Source organism: Balaenoptera ricei, chromosome 18 (assembly GCF_028023285.1).
Source record: "Balaenoptera ricei isolate mBalRic1 chromosome 18, mBalRic1.hap2, whole genome shotgun sequence".
In the NCBI taxonomy this organism is placed as follows: domain Eukaryota; kingdom Metazoa; phylum Chordata; class Mammalia; order Artiodactyla; family Balaenopteridae; genus Balaenoptera; species Balaenoptera ricei.
Window position 1 is genome coordinate 2351968 of NC_082656.1, and position 23564 is coordinate 2375531.

The 23564-nt window shown below is 39.7% G+C and overlaps 1 protein-coding gene across 9 annotated transcripts in view; it reads right to left on the reverse strand.

Annotated features, from left to right (window-relative positions):
• The window catches only part of LOC132352292 (uncharacterized), a 186533-nt gene that overhangs the window by 46176 nt on the left and 116793 nt on the right, over nt 1-23564 (reverse strand). For 7 of the 9 annotated variants that reach the window (XR_009498646.1, XM_059902687.1, XM_059902690.1 and 4 more), the window contains exons 4-5: nt 17313-17349; nt 10429-10540 (exon numbers count right to left, since the gene is read on the reverse strand). Coding sequence is in view for 7 of the 9 variants with exons in the window: in XM_059902687.1 (XP_059758670.1) it covers nt 10429-10540; nt 17313-17349 (149 nt within the window). In the remaining 2 variants the exon portion in view is untranslated. Of the gene's footprint in view, nt 1-681; nt 939-10428; nt 10541-17312; nt 17350-21875; nt 21955-23564 lie in introns of those variants that run through there. The other 2 variants (XR_009498648.1, XM_059902691.1) reach the window with 2 other exon arrangements.

Consider the following 23564-nt stretch of genomic DNA (forward strand, 5'->3'; position numbering starts at 1 on the left):
GTGCCTCGTGAATGAAGGTTTACGGGACCCGAGCAACAAATAAACAAATGACGTGATAATTAAACTGAGCTGTCCCAGGGCAATCATGAGATCTGGACAAAATAAATAAGCCGATTTACCTGTGCCCTATTTTCGTTTTTATTTCCCTAGAAATGAAACACTCTTCACTTGGATTAAAAATTCATTTTCAGTCCGAAATGACATGTCGAAATTTCTCAGCTTCTCTGGATTACTGGATAATCCAGGGGTCTTTCATTCCTCAGATTAATTTATTCTTCTGCCCTCTTTGAATAAAATGAAGTGTACAACTTGAATCATGGAAACTACTATTTTAAAAATTGTTTACGGGGGATAAGGGGGAGATTGGGAGATTGGGATTGACATATACACACTACTACTACTATATATAAAATAGATAACTAATAAGTTCCCTCTATAGCACAGGGAACTCTACTCAATACTCTGTAATGGCCTATATGGCCATATGGGAAAAGAATCTAAAAAAAAAAAAAAAAAGAGTGGATATATGTATATGTATAACTGATTCACTTTGCTGTACACCTGAAACTAACTCAACATTGTAAATCAACTATACTCCAATAAAAATTTTACAAAAGAAAGAAATAAAAAACTTATTTGGGATAAAAAAACGTTGTTTACAACCTATATAATTAGACAGGTAAATATGGTCTAAGCACGATACATATATTTTAAATGTGTAATAGTGCTACCACAACCATTGATGAAAGATAACTTTGTTCTGGTTTATATGAACAAGTTTATACATTTTGAATACTTCTTGCAGGTTGTATTATGAAAATATTTTCTCTCTTGAAGAAGGGATTAGTTGTCAGAAATCCGATATGTTCAGCAAGAGAAGGAATCTTGGTTGTCTGATGGAGGTGGATTTTCTGTTCAAGATCAGTCATAACTTGTTCCTATAAAAACACACAAGGAAGGGATAAGGCACATTCTTCCCTAATATTGCAGGGAAGCAAGTTCAGAATTTAAAGATGAATTACCTCATTGTTCTACTAATATACGGTAATTAACTGCGCCTCTCGGTTTAAATTACTAATTGGGGGATTCCTATCAGGGATTGGAGCTACTGCTCCTCTCAAGAATGTTCACTTCTAAACCAGTTGTTAGACACTGTCTCATTAAGTTACTACTTCATTCGTTACAGCTGCTCCTTCTTCATCTCTTTCTTCAGAAGAATCCCATCCAGCAGAGGCGGTTTCCATGTTTCATAATTACTCCTCCTCCAAGGAAGACCAAAGAAGCTGACGGTAGCGCAATCCCATGACTGCTCATCTTGGAAGTGATGAGGTACAGTCAATAAAACATAGACGTATGCAGGATTAATGGAGCAGGGTGCATTTCGGAAGTAGAAAACCCTTGCAATACCAATTATAAATTATTTCTTAAAGCTAACTGTATTAAAAAAAAATCTTTCTGATTTCTCTTAAAGTCACTTTAAATGGATCCATTCTTCTGGTTGTTTGTCTTAGTTAACCTTACATTAAGCTTTATCTCTAGTTTAGGGGTTTATTTTTCAAAAAGTCACTCTATTCGCAAATAGGAGAAAGCTCTGCAGAAAAATGAAACTAAAACACAAAATCTTCTTTTCCCTCAATCAGAATTTAACAATGAGTTCACTGGTCCATGACACTAAAATGTATTTCTCTGTTAGCAGTTGACACAAGAATTCAAGCAGGATATTAAGCTGAACAGCAAGGGCTTGTGAGAAAATCAGGAAAAGTCTTCAGAAATCCATCGCCAGAGGCTCCACACTGGTGAAGGGGGACTCGTGCTGGAGGGAGGGTGGGTGTCTCCCCTTGGGGGAGGTCAGAGGTGCGTTAAGATTTTGAGAAGTCTTGGTCTCAGACAACCATGCTTTTTCCCACAAAGCTGTCAAATATGTCTTACCCTTAAAGAACCATCAAGAAGGTGTGAGAGACAATGGAAGCCAGACAAAGGACAGTCCTGTCCTTAATTGCTTGTTTGTGGAGGCCCAGGCCTCCAGTGGTGGAGAATCCTCACCAACCTCGCCTTATAGTATGGTGAAAACAAACACAAGTTAAGATGTGGGTTCACAGCTGCGAACCAGGCCACAGGGGCTGAATGCGATCAGGAAACAGTGCCCCTCAGGGTCTGCGGAGCCCCCTCGGGCCTGTTAGCTTCTGAGTCTCCTGGATGTGCTGAGGTTCAGGCAGAGCAAAGATAAGGTTTCCGTGTCCCCTTAGCACCTGGGCCAATTTAGCAGCGGTGCCCCTCACGCTGGGGGACTTCCTATCCTTCTAGACTTTTCCTCCAAAGCAGTTTCTTCTCAAGAGCGTCCCAGGTCAGAGAATTTATGGTAGACTATCGGGTGGTGAAAAGAGCCCCCTCTGCCCTGTGTTCTGAGCTGTGGTGCAGAGCAGCCTCTTTGGGCTCGTGAGGACCTGTGTGTCTGTGAGAAATCCGGAACCAAAGTAAGAGCCGTAGAACAACAGCGACAGCCAGGACAAAACACGCCGCCTCGCTTTGACCCAGGAAATGGAAAGCATTCTACGTGCCTCCAAATTCAGCCAAGTTCAGGCTCGGGCCATGGTGAAGATGTTTTTCTCCTGTTCATCTACAGAAGGCACTAAATGTGCATAAACACCCACATAGGAAAATAATTTTTTAATAATGGAACTTAATTTCTATGTCCCGGCATGCCCCAATCCCACCAGGGGCAGGAAGTTCCTTCCCATCACTTCCAGGGAAGCCCATCACCTGAGGGCCAGGCAGTGGTGGCACGGGCAGCTGGGCCATCCAGTCATGTTTGCCTCTGCAGGGACGGCTGGTCCCCCGCAGCAAAACCTCCCAGGTCCCAGCTGGGCCTCCTCCTTCAAGGCCCCTGCAGGTCTCCGGGCTGTTTCTCAGGCACCTCTGACCCCATGCTGGTGCAAGGCGCCGCAGAAGCATTGACGGGTTTCGATACACCCTCTGCAGCTTCCAGGAGCTCTGCAAGGGCAGCCCCAGCATCTCGAGCAGCAATCGTCACCCGGTGCTCCGGCTCCTGGACCCGGGGCCCCGCGCTGATGTTGGCTGATGTCCCTCACCCTCTGAATTTTCAGATTTCCTAGAAACTAGATGTTTGTGCCAACCCACCAGCGAGCTGTACAACGTTCACCCTCTCCTCTTCAGCAATACCTCAACAGCTAGTGGGTGTTCTAATAATTCTAAGGAAAATATTTAACCTAACCCCTCCGGGCAGAGAAAGCCAACCTACACCTCGATGGCTCCAGACTCTGACTGTTCCAGAAGCTTTATGCTCCAAGTCCCTTAAGGACTAGACTTTTTTTTTTAATTAAAATTTTTGTTTTGAGATAAATGTAGATTCACATGCAGTTGTAAGCGATCCCAGGTATTGAATACCTTGTACACAGTTTCCCCCAATGGTAACATCTGGCAAAACTACAGTACAATAATACAACCAGGATGTGATGCAGTCCACATACAGAACATTCTATCACCCCAAGGACCCCCCCCATTTTATCCTCTGGCAGCCACTAATAATTTGTACTTCTCTATAATTTTGTCATTTCAAGAGCATTATATAAATGAAATCATATGGAAACATTATATATAACATATACAGAATGTTACATATTGCATATATAATATGTATATGTTATATATGTAATATATATGTACTATATAGCATATGTGCAATTTAGTACATTAAAGTACATATATACGATATGCTATATGCTATATAGTACATATATATTATATGAAAATTTTTGTGATTGCTTTTTTCCCCCTCAATATAGTTCTCTGGAGATTTAACCAGGTCATTGCAGGCCTCAGTGGTTTCCTCCTATTTGATGCTGAGTAATATTCTGTGGTATAGATGCCCCACATCCACTGAAGGGCATCTGGGTTGCTTCCAGGTTTGGGCTATTATGAATCAAACTGCTATAAATATTCATGTATAGGTCTTTGTGTGAACGTAAGTCTTCATTGCTCTGGGATAAACGCCCCGGAGAGCAAAAGCTAGTAGATATGGCAGTTACACGCTCAGCTTTTTAAGAAACTACCGAACTGTTTTCCAGATTCCCACCAGCAGTGCCTGAGGGACCCAGTTTCTCTGCACCCTCATCAGCATTTGGTGATGTCACTATTTTATTCTAGCCATATCAATAGGTGAGTAGAAATAGTTCTTCACGGCTTTAATTTGCATTTCCCTAATAGCTAATATTGTTGGACATCTTTTCATGTATTTATTTGTATTTATCTGTAAATCCCTTTCATTGAAATGCCTGTTAATATCTTTTAACTATTTTCTAATTGGATTGTTTGTTTTTATACTGTTCTGTTCTGAGATTTCTTTATATGTTATAGACACTTGTCATTTACCAAATATTTAGCTTGCAAAATTTTTCTACCAGTGTATAGCTTGTCTTTTTATCCTCTTAATGAGTGTTTTGCAAAGCAAAACTTCTTAATTTTGATGAAGTCCAATTTATCAATTTTTCTTTTTATGGGTTGTGCTTTTCATGGCAAGTGTAAGAACTCTTTGCCCAACCATACGTTCCAAGATTTTCTCCTGTTTTTCTCTAAAAGCCTTAAATAGAATGACAGATTTTGACTTAAGTTTTGTTTAAGCTGTGAAGTTTAGGTCACTATTTTTTCTGTTTTTTTGTCCTATGGATGTCCAGTGGCTCCAGCTCCATCTGATGAAAATCTGTCTTTTGCCTTTTGTAGAAGTGACTCACCCCTCCTTTTCCTCCTTTTGTCTTATTTATAATTATCTTGGATATTCCTTAATTTTTCATATGAACTAAGGCTCAGTGGTCAAGTCTCATTTAAAACTGCCCTTTAGTAATCTGACTGGAATTTCACTGAATCTGTATATTAAATTGAGTACAATCTACATCTTTAAAATATTTACTTTTCCCATTTAGCAAAATGAAATATATCTCCATGTATTCTGGGTTCCTATGTCCCATAACTTTTCATAGTTTTTTCTACAGAGGTCTTAAACAATTTTTATTAAATGTATTCCCAGATACCATATAGTTTTTGTTGACAATTAAAAGTATATCTCTTATTCTACTGTATTATTTTTATTGTTCTTATAAAAACTCTCTACTACTTTCAAATACCAAATATTTTGAATCTCCCTTTCCAATTCAAATATTTTAGCTTTGGTTAAAACCTCTAGAGCAATATTAAATAGTAGGGATAATCCCTAACTTGAATAAGAATACATCTAAATATGGGGATATATGTATATATATAACTGATTCACTTTGTTATAAAGCAGAAACTAACACACCATTGTAAAGCAATTATACTCCAATAAAGATGTTAAAAAGAAAAAGAATACATCTAAAGTTTTACCATGAAATGCTACTTTTAACAGATATGTTTTTAAAGTTAAAAAAAACCCTCCTATCTAGTTTGCTAAGAGCTATTGTCATGAATGTGCACTGAATTTTTGACGGCTTCTTCTGCATTTAATGTGCCAAACACAATGTGTCTCTTTCCTTTACCTTACTAATATGAGCAAGTGCAGTGATAAAGAATAATACTGCATCCTGTGACAAATTCCACCTCCACATGCTCTATTTTCTTTAAGTACTGCTACATTTGCTTTTTTTTTTTTTTTTTGGTGAGATTTTTGAAAATGTGTTCATGAGTAACATTGCTCTGGATTTTTATTTTATTTTCCTTGTCTAGCTAGATGTAGATTATTGGCCTAAAATAATAGGTGCATAATTTAATGCACCTTAAAATAAGGTGCATAATTTTATTTTGCTATGTTCTTGGAATAGTTTGTCTTGAAGTTTTGTTAGAAGTCATCTATTAAAAAATGTCTCATCTTGTCATTTGAAGGAGGGATCAGGAGGGACCAACATACAAACGTATTTCTTTTAAAAGTTATTGGTTTAAGTTTCTTAAAAAAGAAATTTATTTGAGACAATTTTGGTAAGGTATATTTTTCTAGATAATAGTCTACTTCATCTGTATTTTCAAAACTTTGGTATGATGTTGTATGTGGCATTTTCTTGTTTTAAAATATCTCTCAGGGGCTTCCCTGGTGGTGCAGTGGTTAAGAATCCGCCTGCCAATGCAGGGGACACGGGTTTAATCCCTGGTCCGGGAGGATCCCACATGCTGCAGAGCAACTAAGTTCGTGCACCACAACTACTGAGCCTGCGCTCTAGAGCCCGCGAGCCACAACTACTGAGCCCCCGAGGCACAACTACTGAGGCCCACATGCCTAGAGCCCATGCTCCACAACAAGAGAAGCCACCGCAATGAGAAGCCCGTTCACCACAACGAAGAGTAGCTCCCGCTCACCGCAACTAGAGAAAGCCCGCACGCAGCAATGAAGACCCAACGCAGCCAAAAATAAATTAATTAATTAATTAAAATAAAATAAAATAACTCTCTGTTCATTAAAGTTATGCCTACTTTGTAATTCTTAGTGTTGTTTATTTGTTCATTTCCTGACCGATCCTGAATTTCTCCTGCTCACTCTGTTCAGATTATGATCTATTTTTAATCCTCTCAGAGAAAAGTTTAAATATATATTAACTATGTGTTTTTCTAACAATATGTGACAGTATTAGGTACCTCTAACTTTCTCCCTAAACTACAAAGACTTCAGCATATTTAACCTTTCCTGTTCATATTTCTTATTGTTATATGCAGATTTAGTATCTTTGTGATTGACAATGAATTAACTTTGATAATATGTTTTTAATTCTTTTTTCTCTGTTCACTATTGTCTCTGTCATGGTACACACATTCAATTCTTTTTGTCTATGTTTATTTGCTTCCTGCAAATATACCTTTTATAGTACTTTTAGTATGCATATGTGGTTTGTAAAGTCTTACCTGTCTTTATATTTCTCTATTCTGTGCTCCCTGTTGAATGATAATTCAGCTGGGTACAGAACTGAAGTTGATATTATTTGTCTCTCAGTGATTTGAAAGCTGTTACTCTGCTGCCCTCTGCTCTATATTGTTGATGTTGAGAAGTCTATTCAAATAACTGCCATTATTGTTTGGGTAATTAGTTTTCCTCATTATTAGTTTAACGTTTTCCCCCTCTATCTAGGTGTGGATTTTTAAAAATCTTTCATGGGATTTAAAATGGATAATCAATCTAAAGACTCCATACCTTTCTTCACTCTGAAAAATGCTCAGCTTTTAGCCACTGTCTCTATAAACATTGTTTTTGGTCCACTTCCTCTGGTCTTGGTGTCCTTCTGTTCTTAACTATATTTTGATTTATCCTGGACCTTCAAAGTCTGTCTACCGCTCTACCTAACTGCTCTTTCATATTTTCAAAAAATCTCTTTGTCTTTTGGGGACACATTCTGAGTAAATGCCACAGTACTGAGTTTCAATTCTCTAATTGTCTTTGGAACCAGAATGTTTTGGAAGTTGGATTTGTAGGCAGAACTTGTCAAAAAGGATCTCCATGCCTCTGTTTCTTTCTCTCTCTCTCCGTTTCACACACAGACACACACACACACACACACACACACACACACACACACACATTCTTTACTGACTTTTCTAGGAACTGCAGTTGTGCACGTCTTCCCCAGAAGCCCACTCCTGAGTCCCAGCCTCTGCAGGTCCAGAGTCCCTACTCTGAAGTGATATTGGGGCTATAACTTGCATTCATTCATGCAGTTAACCAAAGTGAAGCACAGCTGTTCTGAGGAACACTGTGCCAGAAGGACCCTCCAACCCTGGCCGTACAGCCCTGGCCACCACATTTCTGCTGGCCCTCTACCAAGAACTCCGCATGACTCCTTTTATTATTTTTTTTTCCAAGGAAGACACATTTTACTGTAAGAGAAAGGCAATAAATGGACAACTACGTAAATAGAAAAGTGGAAACGCAATGTTAGAGTTATACACTGTAGATTAGACATCAAACCCAACTTAGGGGTAAATCTGAGGAGTGCTTATTGGCTCAAAATATTACCTCAGCACTGAAATTTCACTTATATTCTTTATTAAAGTTAGTTATTCTCCCACACAAGTCCCCCAAACGTGGATAGCAAGGAATCATTCTGAATGCTTTCTGTGCCTCAATTCTCAAAATCAATCAGTCAGCAAGACCGGACATTATCTCCTTTATATTTTTAGAATCTTGCTTCTTTATAGCCCATCTAATGACCTCATAATCTTTACCATGGTAATAGTCCCCTCACTATTCATCCTGATCTAATATTTATGTAAGAGTTAAATCCCATTTTTAAAAATGTTGTTAAAGCTCACTCTTATTTCACAATATAATGAGTTAACTTTTTCAAGGAGGCTATCCTTTTATAACACTTAGTTTGGGCCAGTCACGTTCTACATGACTTTACATATTTATTCACCTAATGATCACAATACTCCTGTGACGTAGATGCTATGAATAGGCTTACTTTACAGCTGACCAAACTAAAGCACAAAAATATTATGTAATCTTCCAAAGGTCATGGAGCACGTAAGTGGCACTCTGGTCCCAGAGACTGTGCTTTTGACCGTTACATGTAACCACAATATCCAGTTCATATCACCTTTGCCTCTAAGGTTAACAAACCGAAATTTTGCATCTTTGTAAGGCTTTAAGGTTCTTTTGGAACAGAATCTAGCTTATTCATATGCATACCATCCACGGCTGCTTTCAACCTACTATGGCAGTAGAATTGAGTCATGTTGACAGAGACCTTACGACCCTTCAAACTAAAATATTTACTGTTCTGGCCATTTGCAGAAAAAAGCTGCCAACTCCTGCTGTAGAGCAATAGTTATGCCTCCTGTAAGCAGTCTTCTTAAGTGAGGGTGTCTTCCAAGCTCTGAGGGGCAGGTTTGCACAGGCTTGCGATGCCCGTTTGTGGGCTGACATGATGAGACACACTCACACTCTACTTCAGGCTGATCTCACAGAGCCTGGACCCATGGTGTTGGAACCAAAAAGGACCCTGGAGGCCACCTTCACCTGTGAACAAGACCACCAAGAACCTACAGGTGCGCAGACCTGAGCTGGTGGAGGAGCCAGCCTTAGCCTTCGACTCTCTTTAAGCTGCGGCTCAGTAGAGTGTCGGGAATTCTAGAACAGACCTAAAACTGACATTCAGTACATTATTTTGAGATTAAATAAAATATGCACTCAAAGTATTAAGTGCCAGTTTTCACAGGGGCATGTGAATAAATGCCCACGCAGAATCACTATGCTTTGCAATTAATTTTTTTAAATTGAAGTATAGTTGACTTACAATATTGTATGAGTTTCAGGTGTACAGCAAAGTGATTCAGTTATACATGTATATGTATATATCTATATTCTGTTTTTGATTCTTTCCCATTATAGGCTATTACAAGATACTGAGTATAGTTCCCTATGCTATACAGTAAACCCTTGTGGTTTATTTTATACATGGTAGTGTGCATCTGTTAATCCCATACTCCCAATTTATCCCTCCCCTCCTTCCCCTTCGGTAACCATAAGTTTGTTTTCTATGTGCAATTTGTTTAAAGAGCAAACTGCTGTATGGCAGGAGTGTCTGGTCTGCAGCCTGCTTGGTGCTTGTATGTCGGAAAGATTACAAGGCAACACAGCACGATTTTACCTACAGGTCATCAAGGCTAGTTTATTAGTCCGTTGAACTGCCCCAGGGGACCATCAAATTCTACCTTAGGTAAGTTTTGCAACAGTGTGACAATAATTTCAAAAGGTTTAAGTGAAAGAAATAGCCACGTTTCCCCCCCCCCTCAATTTTTAATTAGTGATATTAAATTACAGAACTACCAAAAAAAAAAAAACAACCATTGACCATTAAGTCCATCTGTCTTTTAGGCTCATGCAGATTGTCTGAAGTGGCACCAAAAGGGTGTTCACGTGGGAAGAGGAGTTACCAGCACAAAGCTCCAGTCGCCCCTTCCATCTGCAAAGTGTGGACCTCGAGTCTCCCTGTGGGAGCTGAGTGAACACAGCAACCCTAAGCCCACAGGACCCTGAGCCATACTCAAAATTACATGCAATAAACCTCCTGGAGATGCTTTGTCCTATTTCATTTTGAACTCGTGTCCCTTCGGAGCCAAGTTCACTCCATTTCTGTAGCTAAAATTGAATGTGGGAGCATAGCGTGTTTTATACTGATTACGATAGCACTCTGTCCTCTCACATTTATTTGTAGGTCATTGTAAGATCTGTCTTGTCCTCTCAGTTCCTAATTTTGACCAAAGTGGCTCATCCCAGATACATTAGTCCTTTTGTTCAGTGAGTGTCCTTTATATTTAATAACTGAATGCATCAAGCTCCCTTAAATATCTATAATGAGCAAAAATCTATCATATTTTAGCTAATGGTTGTATTAACTTTGTTATCTCTTCGTAGAAGCGCAGAGAGAAAGCTGCACACGTACAAAGGGAACGTACCTTGACAGAAAGGGAGTGCTGTGGCTTGCATTTCCCGCCGTATCACACGCGAACCCGAGGAGGTGTCGTGGTGGCCGGGGGAGATGGTGGTCCCCAGGGGCATTGTCCTTCCCTGTGTAGACACAGTGGGCAGGTGTCATGATTAGACTTGACAGCTTGAGTTTGGAACTCCGAAGGGAAAGCCAAGGACGAGGAGGTAGTGAGGTGGAAGGAGAGGAGCTGGGGGCCATGGGAAGGAGGGGCCTCGTGGGAGAACTTGGGCTGCCGCCAGGAGCCACTGCCAGGGCTGGGGTCCAGGGAAATCTGGCCATGCTCTCCCTCAAATCTGGCCTCCCAGGAGCTGGAAGGGAGACACCAAGGATAAAGCACACACCACTCTATTGCTATTTGAGGGGGTTGTTCCCTTTTCTGTTTTAATGACAATGATCAGGGTTATCTGCAGTGCAAGTTCTGGGGCACAAGGTTTATACCAAGGAGAGACTGAAATTCAGAAGCTGCGTGTCACTGTTTATCTGGCTCTTACCTGACATGTACACAGTTCCTGATGGAATACAGGTACAGTAGGAACAAATATCTCACCCACAATATTTAGGGCCTGATACTTTCTGAATTTAAGACATTTCCAGAGTTGGGATACATTAAGCCTCAAAGCTTACAAAAATTAAAACAAAATTACCTGGTAAGGTATGGTACAAACCATGTAATTTAAATTTCCTAAGAAATGAACAGTTTACAACCATTATTATATGATTATATTTGATCTCCACTTGTAATTGCTTAACATATGCACATGCTAAGAACATATTTTCTAGTCAGGACATATAGATTAATTCCATTGTTTTTATTGGATGCAGAGTATGTCACAGCTTGGATATATCAAAATGTATTTAACTCTTTCCTTACTGATGGTCATTTAATTTGTTGAATTTGTTACCATGTTTTGTTTTTTGATACTAAAACTAGTTTTGCAATGAAAAAAAAAAGAAATGAACAGTTTTTAACTGCATTGTTAGAAGACCACCTTTTATTCAATACAAATATATCATAAAATCATGGATATGTATTAAGGATCTCTCTTCTTCAGTCATTTGAAAACATATGGGTTTATCTAATAGGAGAAGATAATGCAATAAATCCGAGTGCATACCCAAATATATTTTAATTGCCAATTATTGCACTGAAAATAAACACTTGCATTAGATACTCATTTCTGTAAAAAAGTAATGCTATAATTTTTACATAGTATTTATTCAAAGCAAATACTTTTTGATATACAGGTGACAAAATCCTACCATCATGATTAAAATCCGCAGAAACCTAAGGAAGAGAAAAATGAGCCCTTTGGAAAAGATTCATCCAAGGCAGCAGTGTCCTATGTTATGCCTCTATCTTCCTAACTTCTATTTTCACCTGGAGAGTCACCTTCTTTATGGCAAAGATCTGTGTTCCATGAAATTGATTAGATGTTTTTAACAAGAAGTCATTTTTGAGCCATTCATTATTACCCTCACAACCCTGAATGTTACATACAGTCACTACCCAGTCATTTGTAACCTGGTAACTCACAGCATCACCACTCATGCATTCATCATTACACCATCTCAGCATCACCAAGCATCACAGCATCACCAGCTAATGCAGCAACTCCAACCAACACACCCCCACTAACCATCACAGCATTGCCGTACCACCAGAACATCATCAGACAAGCGGAACATCACCATACCATCAAAAATTGTTTTTTAATCAATCCAATGATAATATTTTAAGAATAGAGTATAAGGAGAACTTTTTATGGAAAAATTATGCATGTTTCCTGGGAGTTCAGACCGAGATATATAAATGATCTGCAATTCTCTGAGAGATTGTAACACAGAAAGTCTGGTCTGATACATAGATTTGGTTAATACTTTAACAAGAATTAATAAGAATGGAATATATATGAGGGAAATATCAAGAGAGAATGTCAGAAATAATTAGAAAATATCACCGAAAGAAGGAAATCAGCTCTCAGAGGAGCTGGAATCACACCAACAATAGTTGTTGCCCATTTCCTAGTTTTACCAGCTTGGATACTCTACCACGCCTGTTTTTATAATCCAAACAACTTGCTACTAAATCCAGTCTCCAAGACCTCTTGTGTGCGTGTGTTTTAAGTTTATACCTACCACCGCTCAGAGCCACCTTCCTTGAATTACTTCAGTACCTGCCAAGGTTTTTGCCCAGGTTTGATCCAGTTGTTGAAAACTAACAGCCAGAAGAGCAAATCTGCTGGTGACACTGCATCACTGCACCACGTACGCTAAGTCTTTCAGGATCCAGTCATTTTAAATACTGTTCCACCTCAGAAATTACATGTCCATCATTTATGGACAGTATTAGTGATCAGAAATCTGAGTAAGAAATCAAGTAATCTAACACTACTAGTTGATCTAAGTCTTCTTCCCTTCTATTTGCACAGACACGGCTCCCTCCCAGAATGTGTCACCCAAAGCACAAACTGAGTCTCTCCTCAGTGGATGCCCAGAGCCAAGTGTGGTACCCAACACAGGGTTACTGTTTGTTCAACGGTCGGTGACTCAACGGAAGGGATGAAGGGATACAGAGAACGGTTCACACCCGTTTCCCCGCCCATAGGATGTATTCACTCATCGCAAAATTTCCATGACAACCCGGAGCTGCTTTCCCACTTCAAACAGAACACCCTAAAAGCCGTGATTCCACATGCTTAAAATAAGGTGATGTCAAGAATAAATTTCCCCAGAGCGAAATTAAGGGCCTGTCCAAATGTTTTTCAGATTATTATAATTGTTTATGCAGTACTGCTTATCAATCCGAACTATCTACAGAAATGGAATCTAACTCAGCAAACAGACACATTTACTTGGCTCCGTTTTAAGATTAAAAGCAAAATTATAAGTAAAAAGGAGAACCTGGGGGCTTTCCTGGTGGCGCAGTGGTTGAGAATCTGCCTGCCAATGCAGGGGACACGGGTTCGAGTCCTGGTCTGGGAAGATCCCACATGCCGCAGAGCAACTGGGCCCGTGAGCCACAACTACTGGGCCTGCGCGTCTGGAGCCTGTGCTCCGCAACAAGAGAGGCCGCGATAGTGAGAGGCCCGCGCACCGCGATGAAGAGTGGTCCCCGCTCGCCGCAACTAGAGAAAGCCCTCGCACAGAAACGAAGACCCAACACAGCCAAAAATAAATACATAAATAAATAAATAAATAATAATTAAGAAGTGATAAAAAAAAACCTGTTTGATTTTGATACTCACTGTACCTTACTAGAAAATTCTATGTCCTGAATACTCGACATGCCAATACTCTTTCTTAATTGAAAAGTAAGATTCATATATGAAGGCAGAGTTTTTTTTTTTTATCATTTTGAACAACTAAAATATTACAAACGAATGACATGAGTGTGAAGAGAAAGAAAACGAAGCAAAGCTCTTTAACCAGTGCCATTTCTGTAACAGCTCCTACTTGGGAAGATAACATTGTCTGGCATCGCTGGGGAATGGTAACCCCTCTATTAAGTAAAAGGAATGATATTGGTTGGGATGACTCAGAATTGCCTCGGCACTTAAATAAATTCATGGGGGGTATACATGTTCTTAGGACATGTGTTTATCTAATACCTAAAACTTCTGTTTAAATAGAAAAGGGTCACAAACTGTTTCTTTTTATCTTGTAAGGCAGAAAAATGGCATGTGAGCGCCGGCCAGGAAAATAGTCCCTGCATAAGTGAATAAACACCCTTATCTTCCCCACGGTAATGGACGTGCCAGGTGATCTCCCCTCTGGCACTGGAAATTATTCATCCAGTGTACTCTTAAATCTACCATTGTTTCCTGGTTTTTGAAGATTTTCCCAAAAGGCGTTAGCTAATTTATCTGACTGATTTCATAATTAGAAGTGAATTAATTACCTCTCCCCATGTTTGTCTCCAATCAACTCTCCCTCTAAAAATAAAACTACCTAAATATATGTAGGCAATGAGAACAGAGAGGAAAAGCTAAGATTCTGCATTTAGGAATGATTCTCAAGTCTGAGAAACTGTCCTAGTCCAGAAGAACCTCGGTGGATATGATGACGCCTTGTAACAGGGAATCCAGGATGGGATCCTGGAGCAGGACGCTTGGTAAAAGCTAAGGAAATAGGAACAAACTATGGACTTCAGTTAATGACAATGCATCCATATTGGTTCATTCACTGTGACCAATGTGCCCTAGTAATAGAAGATGGTAATAATGGGAAAGTGAGCCTGGGATGTATGGGAACTCTATACTACCTTCTCAACTTTTCTGTAGACCTATCTATTCTAAAATAAAAATTATTTTAAAATGCTTTCTCGTACTGACTGAAATATTTTGACCCAGATGAAATATATCTAGACTATTATGCTACAGTCAAAATTAAGCTAAAGATTTTTACAAAAATCTCATCAATTAAGAGATAGAGCTGAACTGTGACAAAATACCATCTTCCTTTGATTTTATAAAACAGTGTATTTTTCTATGCTTATCTTCATGTGATTAATAAAGCATGTAGGTGAAATGAGCTGGCAGAATTCACCAAAGTTGTAAAACATTTTGAGTTGCTACATGTAAAATAACTGTGAATCAAATTTAGGAATTACACAAAATAGTCTCTTCCAGGGGACCAAGGCACTGTGGAAATGGCTCATTTTTAATAATATTCCATCGTATTCAATAGTTGACAATGGGAGGAAGTCACCATATTACAACTAAGCACAGGGTTTGGGGTGGTCCATGACAGTGAAAAATACATGGCTTAACCAGGTCATAAATGGGCCAGGAACTGCTTTTTGGGACACAACGCCCTAGAAACTGAACAACTACGGGAATCAAAAACGACCAGAGCCTTTCTGAGTCTTTTATCAAATGATTATGCAAGACGATTCATCTCTAAAATCTTTCTCTCACTTACTAATAAATATCTTCCATAGATGTGGATGATGAAGGGGTATATACACGCTTGGAAGTTTTAATATTTTACTCTCATAAAATTAGTAGAAGTGAGGGGTCTGCATTTTTCTTTTATTCCAGAAATAAGCTTTCCGTATAATCTAATGGAATCACGTGTGCCTATATCCTTGTGTGCGTGTGTGTGTGTGTAGAAGCAGGTCACAAGTGATGCAGACTCACAGACACACTGAGAAAGCTATCAACCAAGTGAATAAATCAGAGACTGTGAGTGTTCCTGCCCTTACCCTGCAGAGCTAGGTTGTCATTTGTGGGTTGTTTGGATTTCTTAACCCCTCCTGTAGGGAGCAGAATTGTGTGAATTCTTCCTCGTGCTTAGATGTGTGAAAAGTAGCCCTGAACGTTCCTTGAGAAAGCAAACATTGTATTTAATGCAACACATGAACACATATTACAAATTCTGAAATGGATTTGTTTCCTTTGTGATAAATCTGTGCTAACAGTGGGTTCTTGTCACCATCCTCCAGTGTGGCTGGTCCCTTGAAAAGGTTTCTAACGAACAGGGGTCTGTGGAAATCCAGCCAGGAGAAGCGTGAGCCCACACGGCCTACTTCACCTGACGGCCTGTTGGCAGATGGAGAAAATCCCGAGATCAGCTCACCCCGCGCTGTGATTCCCAGAGCACAGACTGGTCGGGGTGCTTGGGGGAAAGTGCATCCGGGTGAAGTTTTCCTTGTTGGGCTTCTTTACAGAAGGGAAGAGGAATGGAATATCCCGAATCCGGTCCACGTGGGGCTCCCACTGGTGTAAAGGGAGGATTTGAACACGAAAGGAATGTGAGTTGTTCACTCAAACTCCTGCAGGGCGTGTGTGGCCCAGATTCCGGCCCTTCACAAACAGCCTGAATCCGGGCTCCAGACAGGAAAATGAAGCCCATCCAGAAGGCAGTGCCCGTTTGAGCACCCTCGATTTTTTTAAAGAGGTTTTGAATAATTTTTCTTCATTTTCTTGTCTTCATGGTGAATTACGGCATCCCCCCTGCTATTTATAGCGTTTGCACATCAGTCTAAAGACCGGGACAGGGTCTATTTCTGCAGCGCGGAGGCCGCCCTTGGATGATGGGTCACGTGTGTCAAATCCACGCCAACGTGTGACAAAGTGCTCTTGGAAGGGCCAAGATGTGAAAAGACTACTGGAAAGCACACATGTGGTTTTCGAAAGAAAGGGGAGAAAGAAACAGCACATTTCCATCCCCAGCACAGAGCCAGTCCGGCAGAAAGTGCTTCATTTTCAATAAAACTTCTCAGGCTCCACTGAAACCTAGATCAGGTTTATTCCTAGTGATGCCCCTGGTGGCCCTGCAGTGGGAGTGATCACAGGGGTGACTTGCCCCCCACCACCGATATCGTGGGGATCGTCAAGGGCCCCTGGGGAAAGTAAACCACAGTTCATGTCCCTGTAAAGGGAGCAGGAGAGGCATGGACCCTATGCTCGCCCCAGACCCCGGCCTGTGTCTTCACGTCCTAATGGGATATAACAAATGGACTGAACCCCGAGGCCATGGGGCTCATGCTTACACTCGTAATGATTTTAAAATGTGTGGCTGCATCTTGAGAAAGAACAGACCTTGACATAATATCTGTTATCAAACGGCGGTAATTGACACAGAGACAGGCTGCGCTTTACACTGGGTTGTAATGAATCTGCTTGGCTGACCCCAGAGCCTGCACTTCTGAGCGCCCACGACTCACGACCTGATGCTCTGTCAACCGCTCCAGCAGAGATGAATTACGGATGAGGTACTAATGACGCATTTCATCACCTGTTTACCTTCAGTGATCAGTTGCCCTCCTTTAATTTACCAGAAAGACGTTTTTTGAAGCTACTGTCAGTTAGAATGGCCTCTTGTGTGAAGTGGTTATAAAGTAACACATACCTGAGGAAACTTGGCTTCTGGTGCTGGTACTAAAGTTCTACAGGAAGAGAAAGAGAGAGGAAAAAAAATCAGGGTTTTCTAAACAAGAGAGAAAAGGTTAGCGCTTGCGATTTCTTCCATTAGTAGGTTTTACTTCTCCAATAAGGGCCGCCAATAAAGTTAACCCATCAGAATACGTTCTCATAATTTAGGATCAATACTGAAGCAAAAGTCCCATAGGCTCTGTGCTGCATTTCACGTCAGCATCCATTCCTAATACGTGGAGGGTCACAGGGGCACCATCGCAGAAAAGAAAGATCAAAAGAAGTGGGTTGAGATCCCAACTCTGTGTGGCTTCGGTAGCCACTTATCCTATTGCATTTTAAATTTCCTCAAATGCCTTTCCCACTGGATCGTTGTGCAAATAATAAGACAAAATTAGAAAATGGTTTTATACTGTCTGGTACCAAGCAAGCAGCTGTGCCATTTTCCTTTCTCTTCCATTTTAACAGCTATTAACATTCAATCCTACTGATTTCAAATCAACAGATATTTGTGCTGCAGGGGGTAGAAATCATCATTAAGGAACCATAATAACCAAATAACTATAATATAAGGTAGAATAAAGCAGGCAATTTCTCTAAGAACTTTATTTCGTGTTTATTTCAGCTTTAGGTTTGTTTTCTTTTTCCATTCTTCGTTCATTTTTATATAAAAATATTACATTAAATCTCGTGAAATCTAGTTTAATATGTCCTAGTTTTGAATCCTAGTGTAATTCACCCCTGAAAAAATCACAAAGTTGCACTAGCTTACAATTACCTCCTACACAGAATCTAAACTCTACCTGGTGGGTGAAGCCGTGTGCATTTACTAACCGTATCAGCAGACACTAAAGTTACATGTGACAGAACTCAACTCAAACCAGCTTGATCTGGTGGGGGACATATTGGCCCCCTTGCCTAAGAAAGGGGCAAACGGCCTTGGGCATAGAGGGATTCAGGAATGCAAACGTTTCCCCAGGAAGCCTTCTCTTCTTCACCTCCAGGCTCTGTTTTTCCACTTTCTTGGCCTCCTTTTCAGGCAGGCGGTCTCTCTCTATAGGCTGGCAAGATGGCCCAGTGGCAGTTCTAGGCTTACAACGTCCCTACAGCCAGCAAATCCAGTGAGAAGAAATCATCTTTTTCAGGAAATTCTAGCAAAAGCCTTAGAAAGGTGGTGCCTGGTCCAGTTGGCTTATGGCCCCTTCCCTGAACCAATCACTGCGGCCAGGTTGGTACAGACTCTGATTAGCCACCTCTATGACCGAAAGGGAAGGAGGCCAAGCACATCACACACATTCAATGGGTTTTCTACGAAAAGGTGTATTCAGTTACAAGGAAAATTATAGAAGAGAGTAATGACTAGTCAGTGATACCCCTGCTCTAGACTGGTCCTGAGGCTGACCTGGCTCCGACCTTCATTCTTGCTTGGATACAACTTCTTGGGGAGAGGGCAGCGTGGTCTTCGGCGACCTTCACTCAGGACACCGACCCTGCCTCCCAGTGTTCTCCTGCGACTTCCGTTTTCACTCTGCCCTGTTCTCCTTCCCGGTCCCTAAATCCTCACGCCTCTCTGCACCTCTCTCATCGGTGACTTGTTTGGCCTCGTGAGCTGACTCCTGAACAAGGCTGTCCTTATCAGGCTACCTGACCCCTGTCACCCTGGTCACCTCCGTGAATCCTGTCCAGGCTGGTTTCTAAGGAACCCATGCACACGTCCCCAAAACTGTTTTCCAGCTTATCTCTTACTTCTGTCCAAGCTCCAGAGACAAATGTGCCCAAAGACAAGCAGACTATTCTCTAAAATAGTCCTCTTTTGCCTAATTCCTTGTGAGTTTACTTTCTGTCCCTTTTTTTATTAGCCTAAACTAATATACTCCTCAATTTCCCATTCCATTAAATGTATTCATGTTTTTCTAACCACCTCCCCCCTTATTTCCTAACTATTGGACTCTGATATTACTTTAAAGGCCACAGAACCATTGGAAAATGGAAAATGGTATGGATTTAGATTTGGAAGGCACGGGCTCAAGGACCAATTCTACCACTTCTAACTGGGGACTTGCTGCAAATTACTCCCCACGGGGGCAGCTCAGCAGTGGTGAAATGGGACACTATCCTTAGAGCTTGTTGTGAGGCTCAGATGAGACAGGCCATGTCTGCCAATTGCAAATATTTTTCAATTGTTTCAATTTTTATACTATTTATTATTTATTTCACGTACTTGCTTTCATGATAGTTTGGTTTTGCTGCTTCCACTAAATCAGACATATTTGAAGACCAGGAATTATGAACTATATTCTGCTAGCATAGTTTTAGGAACACAGTAGATGCCCAATAAGTATTTTATTTCATGCTTGGCTCTGAAATATAATGTAAGGAGAAATACTTGGCAGTTTTGAGCCTTTAAAATTGGAGTGTCAACCCTACTATCACTATAACTTTAACATCAAAGTCAAATCTTATCATTTAGGCAACATGGAATAGATGAACAGAATTCCATTTATGTAAAACTGTCCAGAGGGAGCCATTAATTCATTTTCTCTTGAGGAATGAGAAGGAAAGGCAATTGCAGTGTAAAAATAATGACTCGTATGTCATTATAAAGCTGGGAATACCTGCTGAACTTGTACTTAATTTTGGATTCAAGGAATAGATTATATTCGCCCAATCTTTTATCCTTCTGCATGGAAAGCAGAGAAAACCAATGTGGAGAATGAGTGACAGACAGACACAGGGAGACATGTGAACAAGATGTGAAAACACCATCCTTGTTCAAGTGTCCCTCAACTTAGACTGCTTTCCAGTCTCGTGTTTTATGAGTCACCTCAGCATCCTCGTAATAAGTTCGCGTGTTTACTTAAGATCATCTGAGTTGGATAAAAATCAGCCCTGATAAACAGTTTAATAATGTCATTTCCAATACATGAGACAAGTAAAAATTCTACCATTATTCACTTCATGAAGGAAGACAAAATACTAGGTTCGTGATATTAGGATAAATATTAGGATGAAAAAGGTGAGGGAGATTTTATTTCTGTGTAGGGTGGGCACTTACCAGAGGACAGAATAGCTCTTTCCAGGCACAAGGAAGCTAGTTTCTTTACTAATAGATTGTACTGGTTGAGTCTAGAGTCCCAAGCTGGACACTCAGATTTGAACCAAACCCCAGCACTGTGATTTAACAGCTGCATCACCATTCACAAATCACAGAACCTTTCTGTGCCTCCTTTTCCTCTTAGTAAGAGGCAAATAGCAACGAAATCTATCACGTAGCGATGTTTGGATGATGAGATGTTGAAATGTACCAAGCACGCTTAGCATGTGCCTGGAATGCAGTAATATTCAGTAGCTATAACTGTATTTATGACTGTGGAATTAGGGGTCTTTGCAGAGCTGAGGTTAGCGGTCTGCTCTTGAAAGCAAAATATCTTAGAATTAACGAGTAGCTCCGGTCTGTTGAAGCTGCTCCCACATCAGTTCAGAGCAGCATTTCTCCTCTCTGTGCCCAGCCTTGGCAATGTCTCCACCTCCACAGCTGGCCTTGCACTTGAACCCATTGCATCAGGAGCATCCCCTCAGTCTTCTCAATCCTTTACATCCTTAGCCCTGTACCACGACCATTGACATTCCAATCCACGCTACTACAGCATCAAGAACCTCTAAGAAAACACAAATATTATTTCCTAAACCTGATTCACTATGGGATAAACATGCACTGGTGTATATGACAGGGAGATTTTCTTCAAAGCAAAATAAAGCAAAACAAAATTAAAAAAAACACTATCTTAATTATTCATCTCTGACCTCAAGTTTCAATTAATGGAAGGCCTCATTCTATGAACAGTCCAATGAGTGACCAAGTGTCTACTTATCAATCCATCTTCACTGCCATTTATCAACCTATCAGTTAAACCTGTTTATCATTCCTCGCGATTCTTAGTCCCCGTATATTGGATCTAATTCGATCTTTAAAGCATGATCTACCGTGTACACTAGTGAAGTCCCAAATTACTGTTACCCAAATGTGGACTATTTCCACTGTTTAGCAAACCTAACCAGAGTTTGGGGAGGATTCTAAAGGAGATTTAATTAAATCCTTCCATTTTATTAGACCTCAGCATTTCTGGTAAGAGTTGAGTGTGGTAGAACACTGCAGTTGGGGCTGAAATAAAATCTAGAACCTGTCTGCAGATTTCATTTAATTATATTACTGCTTCCATGATGAACATGGAAATTAGGTGTTAACTGGAGAATCTGAATCACAAAGAATGACCTCTAAATAAAAGAGCTTTTAAAAACCCTAATTTGATGCCTTGGTTGAAAGATGCTAAAAATAAAAATAAAACTAGGCTCTTTCAGGGGAAATATTAAAATATTCTCATCTAGCCAGCAAAAGTACTCTAAAATCACATGCCAATTACACAGCTTTTAAATTTATTTTTTTAATATTTGTTTCTTCTAGAAGTAAACAGTTAATGCAATCTTTTAAAAATAATTCTCAGTATTCAACGGCCTTGCGGCTCCTTCTCTATATACTTACAAATGTTGGTGTATAGAGACCTCACTTTAGTGATCATTTTCAGCTTAGACTCATCAGGGAAATAAGTACAGGTCATGGTCTGAAAATGAAACAGTGGTATTTTAACTTAGCTTTTTAAAAAAATTTATTCATTTTTGTCTTACTTTAACATGGTCACATGTTAATATATATTTTCCCTAAGTTATACAGAGCATAAAGATTAATTTGCTGGGTTTTTTTTTTAATGTTCGTCTTCTGTACCCATATGTAGGACTACCAGTTGCTAGAGAGAGAAAATAATTTTTCTCTTTTCCAATATTGTGGTAGAGAATTACACTCTTAAACCTTCCAAAAGTCATTAAAATCCATTATCTGCTAGTAGAGAAAGTGATTTTCCTTTATTTGTAGTTATTCATACAATAAATCTAACTAACTCTTGAGAGCTAAGTCCAGCCCTGAGTATGAATTTCTACCCTATCAGCTGCAGTGTGGATTATCTGTAAGGCGACAGAAATTAAGCTTCAACAAACAGAATTGCATGCTGGTTCATGGTAATAATTTAGAAGAAGTTAAATGAGATGGAAACAGTAAATTTTTCTTCTCAATTGACTACTTCCTGCAATTCATCACTTCGGTCTTTCATAAAGAAATCTACCCTCAACACCAGCCCTGTACCTGACCAAACACCACTGTCTCAATACATCAGTGATATTTTCCCCACTAACCATTTCCATAAGATTTTTTAAATTATTAACTTTCCTACAGAATAAAGAAAAATTATGAATGCAAACATTATAATTCATCATGTCGATAAACAATTTAACATGAATTATACATTATTTAATTTTTTTTAGTCTTTTAAAATGTTTTATTAAACAAATTATAAAAGTCATGTGTGCTTATGACAATTTCAACAACACAGGAAAGTATAAAGTGAAAGATAAAGTACCCCATCATTTCACTCCTCACAAATAATCATCATCAAAAATGTTAAAAAAAAAAAAGCATAAAAAAAACCCATCATCAATAATTTCTTACATATCCTTCCAGAAATTTTCTCTTCATGTGTAAGCATAGAAAATCTTTATACAACCCCAGTAGATCCACACTGTACACAGAGTTTTGCAAACTACTTTCACATTTTAAAAATGTATTTTTTAAAATTTATTTTTTAACATCTTTATTGGAGTATAATTGCTTTACATTGTGTTAGTTTCTGCTGTAAAACAAAGTGAATCAGCTATACGTATACTTATATCCTCATATCCCCGCCCTCTTGCATTTCCCTCCCACCCTCCCTATCCCACCCCTCTAGGTGGACACAAAGCACCGAGCTGATCTCTCTGTGCCATGAGGCTGCTTCCCACTAGGTGTCTAATGAATTATACTTTAAACTCAGGGATGAAAGCTTACTCTTGATGACTTTCTTTCAGCACAACTCTTACCCCATTCTCAGACAATTTTAGCATCTCAAAGGATTTGTCATCTTACTTTTTTTTTAACTAGGTTATTGGTTCCTTCCTAAAAGGCTATAGAAAGATAAACTGTAAAAGCAACTAATTTATAGTTATGGGATGTGAGTCCTGCCAACTTCACCTCTGTGCCCTAAAATATTAATTTCTTTGGATTTCAGATTTTATATGCCCCATCTAAATAAGGGTGGGCTAGATGTATGGTCGACGGCTTCTTCAGTACCACAATTCTTTACAT